We start from the raw sequence: 12,527 nt of genomic DNA on the forward strand, positions 1-12,527 counted from the left end.
CTAAGAACATGGTGTCTAAATGTAGTAATGCAGAATTTAAGAAAAAGTCCTATAGATAGGTTCTCTAGATGCAGATTTAAGTATGCAGAATTTAAATCATATAGGCATATTTCCTAGATGTAGAATATGCAGAATTTTAGTGAAAATAGATCTTATAGACATTGTATCTATATGCAGAGTTAAACATGCAGAATTTAAAGCAACAGATCTTATATGCATGATTTCTAAATGCATAGTTAAACATGCAGAATTTAAAGCAACAGATCTTATAGGCATGATTTCTACCCTTAAGCATGCATAATACCCAGCCCTTTTCATTAGCCAGCCCCAGCGTTTATTACAAAGTATTACAAACTGAATAATAAATCATATCAAGGAAGTATAAAAGAAAAGTTACAACTAAAAGAAGCCTGATTCTTGACTTCCTCTCTGAATTATGGAATAAACCACCTCAAATGCCATTGTTTCAAAGCCTTTCTCAGACTTGAGTGTGTCACAATTCCCTAAGGGTCTCAAGGGGATCCCAGGCAGTGCTCGCACCCAAGTTGCATAACCAGATAGAGATGAGTGCAGTATGGAAGGGCCAACCCTCATGTGTCCAAGTTCAGAGGGAGCTCATGGGTCCCAAGGCAAGGATCACATAAGAGGGGCATAACCTAAGTCTAATAGTATAGTGGAAGTGTAGGAGCAGAAAGTTGTTTAAGAACTGGGTTGAGAATAGTAAGGCATAAGGGTAGTTTGGGAAATAGTAGTAGTAAAACTAAAATTATATAGCATCTGTAATTGCACGAAGGGGGGAAGGGGATTGGGAGTACATTGCAAGTGGTATATGACCCTAGGAGGGGTCAAAATCTGGACATGCACAGCAATAAGTGATGCTGGCATGCCCATAAACCAGCCAGAGGACACACACATAAAGAGGATATGAAGTATATGATTAGAGAGGATCAGGTTTGGGCCATGCACAGCAATGTCCAATGCTGACATGCCTTCAAACCAACCAAGGAATACAAGCACATAGGGGATATAGGGTTTGGGGTTCATATAGTTCATACATAAGGGAAACATGAATTCAGAAAAAGGAAGGGGCAAATTACAATATGCTTAATAATGCAACTTGATTAAAACACAAATAGAAATAGGCAAGCATGAAGGAAGTAGCAAAGAAAACATGTTGTTGTTGATGCTGGAAAATTAATTAGAACATACCAGTAAAGAAGCAAATGCAGAAAGAAAAAGTAAGCAAGTTTCCCACAACCTAGCCTTGGCTTTCAGCCGGCTAGATAAGGCAGCAACACAAGTAGCAATAGAGAAAGAGAGAGAGTTTGAGTGAAGTATGTGTTCTAAACTCAAGTTGTTCTTTTCTTCTTTTTTTTTTGAAAGAAGAGGGGTGCAGGGTATTTATAGTTTTGAAAACAAGTGAGAAATAAGGTCATAAGTAAAGTTTCAATACAAATATGGAAACAATCAATAGTCAGAATCAATTAACCAAGTGATTCCCCTTTAATTAGAGAATCCTTGTTTAACGATAGTAACCGGTTTAAAATAAGAAAAGAAAATCAATTTGTAAGTAGGCTGATTGTTGCCATAAAAGGAGAAGTAAAACCATTGAGTAAGTAATCAAGTCTAAGTGCAGAAGTATACTTATTCTGGAAAAAGATTCAGTAAGGCAAAATAAGGAAAGACATCAATTAACTTTAACAGGCGAGTGCAATTAGAGCTCACAAAAGAAAAGTTTTGAATTCAGTCGCACGATTGAAGGTCAATCAAAGAAGGAACCTCAGCATATAAATAGAGTGAACCAACCAGACATGCAAGGCCAAACCCATTGGCAAAAGAAACAGCATACAGAAATAGGCATAAGGTTCAGTAGTAAAGCAGACATTCGAAGCATAGTAGTCAAGTAGGTCAAGTCACATTGAATCGATAGTGGAGAAAACAAAGTATCAGAAACATGCGAAGGTCTCACAGTAGTAGACGAGAAAAACCTTTTGAAAAGTTAGGGTTTCAAGCGTAGTCGAGTTTTAAAGATAATAAAAACCCAGAATCAGAGGAATCACATAAAGAAAAAGGAGTTCTAAAACAAAGAACTTTAAATCGAGTCAGGTATTCAAACGAACAGTTTCAGACCCAAAGATATAAATCCTTCAACAATAGTCGAGCTTAAAAGATGATAAACAAATAAATCAAACAAAACGTAACCAAACAAGCATTCATCTAACAAATAGCCAAAAGAAAATAGGGTTTTCAACATGCTAAATCAGATAAAAGCATGAGCAACACATAGCAAAAATTGGAAGCATGTTAAAGTTGGAGAAGATATTTTGAAATAACTTAAGGGAAAAACCCTAATCGGAAAAAATAAAGAGTCGTTTCGAAAGCAAAAAAGAAACTTCGAGAAAATACTTAAAAGTTCAAAGCAAGCACAGATCTAAAGTAGATCTGAAAGAAATCGAACGATCTTAGATATTAGGGTTTCAGAAAATCCAGAAAAGGTGAGAAAGGCCCCTGAAAGTTACCGATCTAACCATGAGAGTCAAGGATCTGACTCGAGCGGCCATGGCTAGCCGGAGAAAGGTCAAAGACGACCGGTGAAGAGCCAAGAACTATAATCGGACAAGGACTAGACCAAGCTCCTTCAAGGTCTGGCCTTGAAACCCTAAGAACGAACACATAGGGGCCATGGAAGGCTGGTACATGTCTCAAATGACCATGGAGGGCCATGGATTAGGTAGATATCAAGGTGGGGTGAGAGGGCGACGACTAAGGTTCATGAGAGTTTCAGAGAGAATTTGAGAGAGAAAAGGATTTCAAGGGCGGCGGATTGTATCAAATGATAGGGTTTTGGGGGTCGTTTGGGATTAATTAAGGTAAGGGCAGCCGGTGGCCGTTTGATCTAAATGATCAACGACTGAGATTTAAAAGGTTAGGTGGGGATCCGGGTATGGGTCAGTTTAATTAGGTTGGGGGTCGTGTATGAGTAGGAATTGGGCCGGGGTAATTGGGTTTAAATTGTGGTAGAATTAGGCTACAATTGAAATGAAATCTAGCTAGATTTTAAATAGCCATTTTCCTCATTTATTTTATAAAAAATAGTAAAGTATTTCCTGGAAATAAATTAAAAGTACCAAAATGATTTGTAACACATAATTATTAATTTAAAAATACTGGACTTAATTTTATAAATATAAACGTAATTAAATCTTAAAAAGGGCTAATATTGCAATTATATGTAATTTAGCTTTAAAATACTAAATGAATTTGTAAAAATATGAAAAAAATTATCTTTGCTGTATTTTAGTATAAATATGAGAATCCAATAAATGAATCACCAAAAATGATAATTTTGGGAATTATTATTGATTTTTGTTATGAATAAAATAGGGGAATAAATTGGTTTACAAAACTTTAAAAATTAAGGAAAAATAATAAAACATCTGGACATACTTATATATGCAAACATATGCTATTCTGAAAGTATTTTGCATATTGAAAATATATAGAAAAAAATTGAGTATCAATAGTTGCCCCTCTTTACCCGGGAAGGATGAAAGAGTTGTCGGGTAAAGATATGAAGGCCAATTTGGACCGAGCGGAACGGTTCGAAGAGGTTTATGCTGTTCCCTGGCTTATGAGCTGCCTACATATCCCTGGTTTTACAGGAATCAGACCATATGTAGTTCAGGATCCGTCGGCGGAGGATGCCGACGGAGACTTTTCGAGAATGGATGCAATATTTAGGGTCGGGTGTGTGGTAGATTTTTGGGAATGTTGAGGTTTGATATGGCTGCGGGAACTGGAGCAGGATCGCTCCTGCCGAGATGGCCGTTGCTCGTCGGTGTACATGCAATTAGAAACAATACAAGCGTGTATCGCGCATAAATTTAGACATGATGCAAATTCCCGTTGGACTATGAAGGTTGTCTTTGGATGGTTAAGATGACGTCCTTAGACCATGATGTCCTGGGCCATGGAATGTGCAATAAAGGATTCACAGACCATGAAAGGATGCTCTCGGGCTATGAGGATGGTGCCTCCGAACCATGATGCCTTAGAATAATGATATGCAAAAGATTAAAAGGGATCCTCAGGCCATGACATGTTGTTCTCAGGCTATAAAGATTGTGCCTCTGAACGATGACGCCTTTGGATAATTTGGCGATCTTTCAGCCCATGAGATGCAATTTGTAGCGATCTTTCAGCCCATGAGATGCAGTTTGTGGCGTCTTTCAGCCCATGAGATGTAGTTTGTGGCGATATTTCAGCCATACAGATGCAGATGGAGGTAGAGATTAACCTCGGAAGGAAGAATGGTAGCCTTATGCAATGCAGAAATGCAGATAGTGACATCGTTTAGTCTCGAAAGGCAGAATGGTAGCCTTATGTAATGCAGAAATGCAGATGAAAACAACGTTTAGTCTCGGAAGACAGAATGGTAGCCTTATGCAATGCCGAATGCAGATGGAGACAACGTTTAGTCTCGGAAGGCAGAATGGTAGCCTTATGCAATACAGAATGCAGATAGAGACAGCATTTAGTCTCGGAAGGTATAATGGTAGCCTTATGCAATGAAATAAAGTGGCAAATGGTAATAGAGTTTTCTTAGCTGATAGCAGATTGCGATATTGTGACTTCTTGGGACATTGTGACACACAGAATGTCACTGGTGTGGGTGGATAGAAAATGTTGGTAAGTGCAACGGTTTAGAGAGTTGTATTCCTGAAAAATGTTTGTCTCATGCGTGCATATTATGTTGGATGATTTTGCAATCCAAGTGCCTGTACCCAAAAAAAAGTTGTGATTTTTGTAAAGGGGGAAGTTAATTCGTATCCCCACTAGCTCTGCTTGACCTGCTAGGCTTTGATCTGGTGATACTATATGTATCCTTGGGGTAGCATTGCTAAACAAGAAAATTTCAGTAATAAACATGCATGATTTTGTAAAAATATGACATAAGTATATAATTAAGAATAGCTTTTAGATGAACCGATAACTGCGACGTGGTTTAGGATATTGCAACCTTTCTTGTTACGGAATTTTGAGGGTCCTCCTCAAAATTCTGCCCCATTTTAATGGGTTGATGCTTCTGACTGTTGTTTGCGACGATCGACTGAAAGTACTTTTGAATTTTGAGGGTGGTCCTCAAAATTCTGCCCCAGTTTCTAATTGCGAGGGAAATGAAAAGTTTATTGAATTATGACCGAACCCATAGGGCTGCCTACGTATCCCCTTTTAAACAGGAATCAGGTCAGGCGTAGTTCAATTACATCATATAGGGAAAGCGTAAAGATTACACATAGTAACGTTTGACTGCATCTGAATTGATCGGCTTTGGCTAGACTTCTCCATCCATTTCTGCAAGTATGAGGGCTCCTCCTGTCAGAACTTGGTGGACCATATATGGACCCTGCCAGTTGGGAGAGAATTTCCCCTTGGCTTCATCTTGATACGGAAAAATTTTCTTTAACACCAGCTGCCCCAGTGTGAATTGTCTCTGCTTGACTCTTTTGTTGAAGGCTTTAGACATTCTGTTATGATAGAGTTGACCATGGCAGACTGCATTCATTCTCTTTCCGTCTATAAGGGCTTGTTTCTTATAAAAACATTTTGCCCATTCTGCGTCGTCGAGCTCAGCTTCTTGTATGATCCTTACGGAAGGAAATTCTACCTCAGCGGGAATGACTGCCTCTGTACCATAAACCCGCATATAGGGGGTTGCCCCGGTTGATGAGCGGACTGTGGTGCAATAACCCAATAGAGCAAATGATAACTTCTCGTGCCACTGTTTATGCTTCTCTATCATTTTCCTCAATATCTTCTTGATATTCTTGTGGAGGCCTCTACAGCTCCATTCATCTGCGGCCTACAGTCTATGGAATTCTTGTGTTTGATCTTGAAGGTTTCACACATAGCTTTCATCAAGTCACTGTTGAGGTTGGAGCCATTATCAGTGATGATTGACTCTAGAATTCCGAATCGACAAACAATGCGGTCGCGGACAAAGTCTTCCACGACTTTCTTAGTTACTGCTCTGTAAGATACTGTTTCGACCCTTTTGGTGAAAGAGTCGATTGCTACTAGGATAAACCTATGCCCGTTAGAAGCGGCAGGCTCGATTGCTCCAATAACATCCATTCCCCAGGCGGTGAACGGCCATGGTGAGCTTGTTGCATTAAGATCATTTGGAGGTACCTTTATCATGTCTGTATGTATCTGACAGCGGTGGCATTTGCAGACATACTGGATGCAGTTCATTTCAATAGTCATCCAAAAGTAACCAGCCCGGAGTATCTTCTTTGCTAAGACAAAACCGTTCATATGTGGACCACAGGTCCCAACATGAATTTCCTCTAGTAGTCTGGATGCTTCCTTTGCATCGACACACCTTAATAATCACAAATCAGGAGTCCTCCTATACAGGATTCCTCCGCTGTGAAAGAAGTTGTTGGACAATCTCCGAAGTGTACATTTCTGAGTAGGATTTGCAAGTTCCGGGTACTCTCCTTTTGCCAAATATTCCTTGATATCATGAAACCAAGGCTTTACGTTTGCTTCCTCTTCGACATGGGCACAATAAGCTGGCTGATTATGGATTTTCACTGAAATGGGATCAATGAAATTCTTGTCGGGATGATGTATCATAGATGATAGGGTAGCCAATGCATCGGCGAACTCATTCTGGATTCTAGGAACATGCTGGAATTCTATCTTCGTGAACCTCTTTCTCAATTCTTGTACTTGATGCAGATACATGAGTATCTTGGAGTTCTTGGTTGCCCATTTTCCTCGTACCTGATGTATAAGTAAGTTTGAGTCTCCAATCACTAGCAGCTCTTGAACGTTCATGTCAATGGGCATTTTGAGTCCCAAGATGCAGGCTTCATACTCGGCCATATTGTTGGTGCAGGGGAACCTGAGTTTGGCAGACACCGGATAATGCTGACCGGTTTCTGATATTAGGACTGCTCCTATGCCAACTCCTTTGAAATTGACTATGCCTCATGAGATATGTAGTATAGGCGCAAAAGTAATATCTCAGCTTCTGAGCTACCCAAGTCAAAGCACAACAGGTGCGTGCCAATAGAGAATATCGGGCCTCGTACGGGGTAAACTTCTTATTAAGATAATAAATGGCTTGTTCCTTCCTGCCTGTTTCAACATGCTACCTTAGAACGCAGCCAAAAGCTCTATCTAACATTGCAAGGTAGAGTAATAAGGGTCTACCTGGCTCGGGCGGGAATAAGACTGGTGGTGTTGACAGGTACTCCTTGATTTTGTCGAAGGCCTTTTGGCAGTCATCGGGCCATTTGGTGGCGGCATCCTTCTTTAACATCTTAAAGATTGGCTCACAGATAACTATAGATTGTGCTATGAATCGGCTGATATAGTTAATCCTTCCAAGAAACTCATCACATCCTTCTTGTTCCTTGGCGGTGGTAGTTCTTGAATGGATTTGACTTTCGATGGATCCAAATCTATTCCTCGGTGGCTCATAATAAACACAAGCAATTTCCCAGTAGGAACCCCAAATGTGCACTTTGCGGGGTTTAGTTTTAGGTTGTATCTCCGCAGTCTATTGAAGAACTTCCTCAGATCTTCTATGTGGTCAGTGGCCTTCTTGGATTTGATGATAACATCATCCACATATACCTCTATCTCATTGTGTATCATATCATGGAAGATGGTAGTCATGGCCTACATGAAGGTGGCCCCTGCATTCTTCAGGATGAATGGCATTATCTTGCAACAGTACATTCCCCACGACGTAATGAAAGCAGTTTTTTCGGCATCTTCTTCATCCATCTAGATCTGATGATAACCAACGAAACAATCTACAAATGACTGCAACTCATGCTTGGCGCAATTGTCAATCAGGATGTATATGTTCAGCAAAGGGAAGTCGTCTTTTGGACTGACCCGGTTGAGATCCTGGTAGTCGACACAGACTCAGACCTTCTCGTCTTTCTTTGGTACTGGTACGATGTTGGCTAACCATGTCGGGTATTCTACTACCATGAGAACCTTAGATTTGACCTACTTAGTGACTTCTTCCTTGATTTTCAAACTCATATCAGGCTTGAACTTTATGAGCTTTTTCTTTACCGGCGGACATGTCGGATCGGTTGGTAGTTTGTTAGCCACAATAGACGTACTTAGATCAGTCATGTCATCATACGACCAGGCGAATATGTCCTCATACTGCTTCAGGAATTTTGTGTATTCTTTCTTTTCTGATGGTGACAGGTGAACGCTGATTTGTGTTTCCTTGACATTTTTTGCATCTCCTATGTTAACAATCTCAGTCTCGTCTAGGTTGGATTTCGGTCTGTTTTCAAAATTCGTAACTTCTTTAACAATTTCTTCTAGTATGTTGTCTTCCTTTAAATCTATGTCTGCTTGTTGTGTTGTCTCATTGCATGTCACAGTCATTAGTTCATCAAGATAAGTAATAGTAATACTGTATAAGTAAAGTAATGAGAGAGAAAATAATAATGAGTGTTGGTTCATAAGAAAAGTCGAAATGCTTTGATAAATTTCATAACTGTTTTGAACATTGAAGATCTTATTGCGGGAATTAAAATGCGGCAGGAAAATCATTTAGCAAATAAAAATAGTGCTTGTTTTAGCCTTGCTACCCCGAGGCTCGTCGGGCTCTGGTTATCCTGATGGTCCAATTATTGAGGCGTGCCCCTCTGCTCACAGTCTGTATGGAAGGGCTTTCCTCTCCCTCCTCCTCGAGAATAACACAACAGTCCATGTCATTGTTTTCTAGGATCAAGTTCTTCACTGCCGCAAGCGCTTCTTCTTCTTCTTCTTCTTCTTCTTCTTTTGACCTATAAACAATGTCAGCCTGTTAGAAAGTCCACTCCAAATGCGGTATTGGCTGCTCCAGCGGATAGTAAGGACCGCGCCATGGTGGCGACCAGTTGTTGAATTCTTCCCAGGTGTACTCATATCCCAGACCGAAAGTGGTGCCATGTTTCTTGAGTTTTATGGTCTTAACGATTCCTTAGAGGTTCTTTCTGAGTCCCTTGCCAGGTTCGTACCCACTCCAATTCAGTATTCTCTCGATTTTGTTATCCCACCATTTGTTTTTGTCAACAACATTCACCCATTCAATGTGGTGGTAAGTCTCTCCGCCTAGCTTCCTTCTTTCTTCTATTGACCGAATGGTCTGGTGGCTGTATATAGAGTTGCTACCACTGTCGCGAATGATCACCTCCCGGTGGTTCCATTCGAACTTTACGACCTGATATAGTGTTTACACTACGGTCCTAGTAGTATGAATCCATGGTCGTCCCAACAACAGATTGTATGATGCTGGCACATCTATTACCTGGAAATCAATGTCGAACCAGGTTGGTCCCATTTGCAAGCATAGGCTGATCTCCCCAATGGTGGACCTTTAGGAGCCGTCGAAGGCTTTCACATTGATGGCTTCATCCTTTACCTTGTGTAGTCTTTTACCCAGCTTCTTAAGTGTTACTAGTGGACAAATGTTGAGACTGGAACCCCCGTCGATCAGGATCCTGGTGATGAAATAGTCCTTGCATTGCACAGTGATATGTAGTGCTTTGTTGTATCCCAATCCTTCAGGTGGTAGATCGTCCTCATGAAATGTGATCTTATGGCTTTCCAACACCTGTCCTACCATGTTAGCCATTTATCCGCTAGTGATATTGCTTGATACGTAAGCTTCGCTTAGCACCTTCAACAGAGCATTCTTGTATGCTGCGGAATTTTGTAACAAAGCAAGAATGGAGATTTGCGTCGGTGTTTTGTTCAACTGGTCGATGACTCAGTATTCTTTGGCCTGTATCTTTCTCCAAAGATTGTTTGGACCTATCTCAACGATGGGTGACCGATTAGAAGCCTGCTTTCTTGACTCAGCCAGATGTTCCAGGGTATAAACTCTACCAGTTCTTGTCATACCCTGTGCTACAATAGTCTCTTCAAACCTAACCTTGCCTTTACTTCTTGCCTCGACTGTATAGTCTCATGGTATAGCCTTTGTATGGAATGGTGTCATGGCTGACATCACCACTGGGATTGGTGTAGCCGTCCTTACTCCAAACAAAGCATGTGCCTTGGATGGTAAAACAGCGACTTCAAACGGTGTGGGTACATTTGCTGGAGACACAAATTCGACCTCAATTGGCGTTGATATCTTTGTGGATGACATTGCTTCAAACTCAAGTGGCACATACATATTTACCTCAACGTCTCTGGATGGCTGAATTTGGACTATGATTGGATTAAGAGTAACTATTGGCTTCTTTTAGCCATCACCTTCTGCGATCAACCCGATTGATCCCTCCGGATCCCAATCATCATCTATTTTAATCATGTGGATACCTTCACCCTTATGGTCTAGCAGAGGGTTGTTGTGGACATTTGGAGCGGGTTCCTTTGCCACAATAATCTTTTTATCAATTAAAGTCTGGATGTTGTCTTTCAAGGAACGACATTCATCGATGGTGTGCCCTTTCATGCCGGAATGGTATGCACAAGATTTGTTTGGGTTAACCCACTGAGAAGGGTTCTCAGGAGTTGTAGCAGGGATGGGGTGACATAACCAACAGCTTTGAGTCTCTCGTACAACTAGTCAATGGGTTCAGCAATGGCTGTATATTGTTTTGGAGGTCTGCGATCAAAATTAGGTCGGGGTCTAGGGAAGTTTTGGTGTGCAGGGGGTGACTGATAGTGGGATGGTTGAGCATTATAGGTTTGGTGGACATGGGTGGGTTGGGAATATCTAGGCGAAACAGGTTGATATATGGGAGGTGAAGGTGATTTATAAGTGGGTGGTGGAGCTTGGTATGAGGGTGAAAGTGCTTGGTAATGAGTGGAGTTAGCTGATATATGAGTGGAGGTGCTAGGTAAGTTTGGTATTTGAGGGGAGATTTTGTCCTCTATACAACCATTACGGCCCCTACGTCCATTTTCTTGGACACACCACTAGACTGCAAGGCCTTATTTGTAGCTTGTAAGGCCTCGAAGTTTGTAACCATTCCGCTTTTGATACCCTCTTCAATCCTTTCACCCAGTTTGATAAAGTTGGAGAATTTATGGCTCTTGGTCATCATTAGTTGTTCATAATACTGTGGATCCTGAGCCTGGACAAAGAATTTGTTCATTTGTTCTTCCTCTAAGGCAGGTCTGACCTTAGCAGCTTCGGACCTCCAGCGAATAACATACTCGCAAAACATTTTTGTAGACTTCTTCTTTAGATTCTGAATATAGAACACATCTGGCCCATTCTCTGTGTTAAACCTGAACCTGTCCATAAAGTCGGACGCCATGCTTACCCAGCTTGACCACTTCTTTGAATCTTGGCTGATGTACCAGGACAACGCATTTCTTTTCAGACTCCTCATGAACATCTTCATGCGGATTCTCTCGTCCTTACCTACTCCAACCAACTTGTCACAGTACGTTCTCAAATGGACCCTTGGATCCCCTGTACCATCAAACATTTTGAACTTCGGAGGTTTGTACCCCTCAGGCAGTTCGACATCGGGTTATATGCAAAGATCTTCATAGTTCAGCCCCTCGATCCTTTGCTTCCCTCAGTGCCTTGATTCAGGCTAGTCAATTTCTTAAGTTCCTTAGCCAGGTTCCTGATGAGCAATTCTTTATCATCAGACTCGGGTGTGCTCGAGATAGGTCGAGTGGAGTGCGGTATGGTCTCCACGTAGATGGGGGTGTTATGGTGGGTGTGGAAGTGGTCATTTGTGGAGTTTTAGGGTTCTGGGAAGAGTAGGAGAGTATTGTTTGAGGTATGACAGGTGTTGTATTGGGTCTTTGGTAGAGCAGTGTGATGGTGAGGAGCGGGATGATTCTGTTGCTTTGGGATGTTTAGAGGCGGTGTAGGGTTTTAAGTATTGGGAAAAATGATATCTGGGGTGCTGAGGGAAAATGACAGGCTTTCCAGATTCTGAACCTGATCGAGCTCTTCTTGGAATTTCAACAGCTTTTGTTCAAGTTGGGATACATTCTCCTTAGGAACCTGAGTACCATGACCATTAGTGGCCTTTATCCATTAAGTTGAATTCTCCTTTCTGACGTTGTTCAAATCTTCCATTTTGCCTTTGTTCTTGTTTTTGACAGGACTAAGAAGAGAAGTGGGTAGAGGACCCCTGGATCTCATGGAATATGATGATGTTGCCAAAGTGCACGAACTAATCTTTGGGGAGGGGAATAATAAAACAAAAACAAAAATAAAAATAAAAGGTAACTAAGTTAGCGAGGATTATAGGAAGTATTGCAATATTTAAACACATAGTGCGGGAATGTAAATCATGTCCTAATTTGGGGACCTCTTTGTGCCCGAGGTAGGCCTAGCGACAAATTGATTTGGAGAACTTAGGATGCTAAATGCCTCATTTTATTGATAAAAAGTAGATGAATCCCAAATTGACACTAAATAAACAGGAAATGAAAATCACTAATGGCCATCGGCCTTATTACATTTTATAAAGTGAAAAGAAAAACTCCTATCTACTTGGTCCCAGAGGACCTTTCCC

General features: G+C 41.0%; 2 protein-coding genes across 2 annotated transcripts in view; one reads left to right on the forward strand and one right to left on the reverse strand.

The window, feature by feature from the left end:
- LOC104229215 (protein CHLOROPLAST IMPORT APPARATUS 2-like) overlaps window positions 1-12,527 on the forward strand; it is a 58,169-nt gene that overhangs the window by 15,390 nt on the left and 30,252 nt on the right. The gene's annotated exons all lie outside the window — the stretch shown is intronic.
- Window positions 5,336-5,803, reverse strand: LOC138880869 (uncharacterized). The gene has a single exon (XM_070161050.1). It carries the CDS (start codon window positions 5,801-5,803, stop codon window positions 5,336-5,338), a length of 468 nt encoding a protein of 155 aa, XP_070017151.1.

Source organism: Nicotiana sylvestris, chromosome 11 (assembly GCF_000393655.2).
Source record: "Nicotiana sylvestris chromosome 11, ASM39365v2, whole genome shotgun sequence".
NCBI classification, from domain to species: Eukaryota; Viridiplantae; Streptophyta; class Magnoliopsida; order Solanales; family Solanaceae; genus Nicotiana; species Nicotiana sylvestris.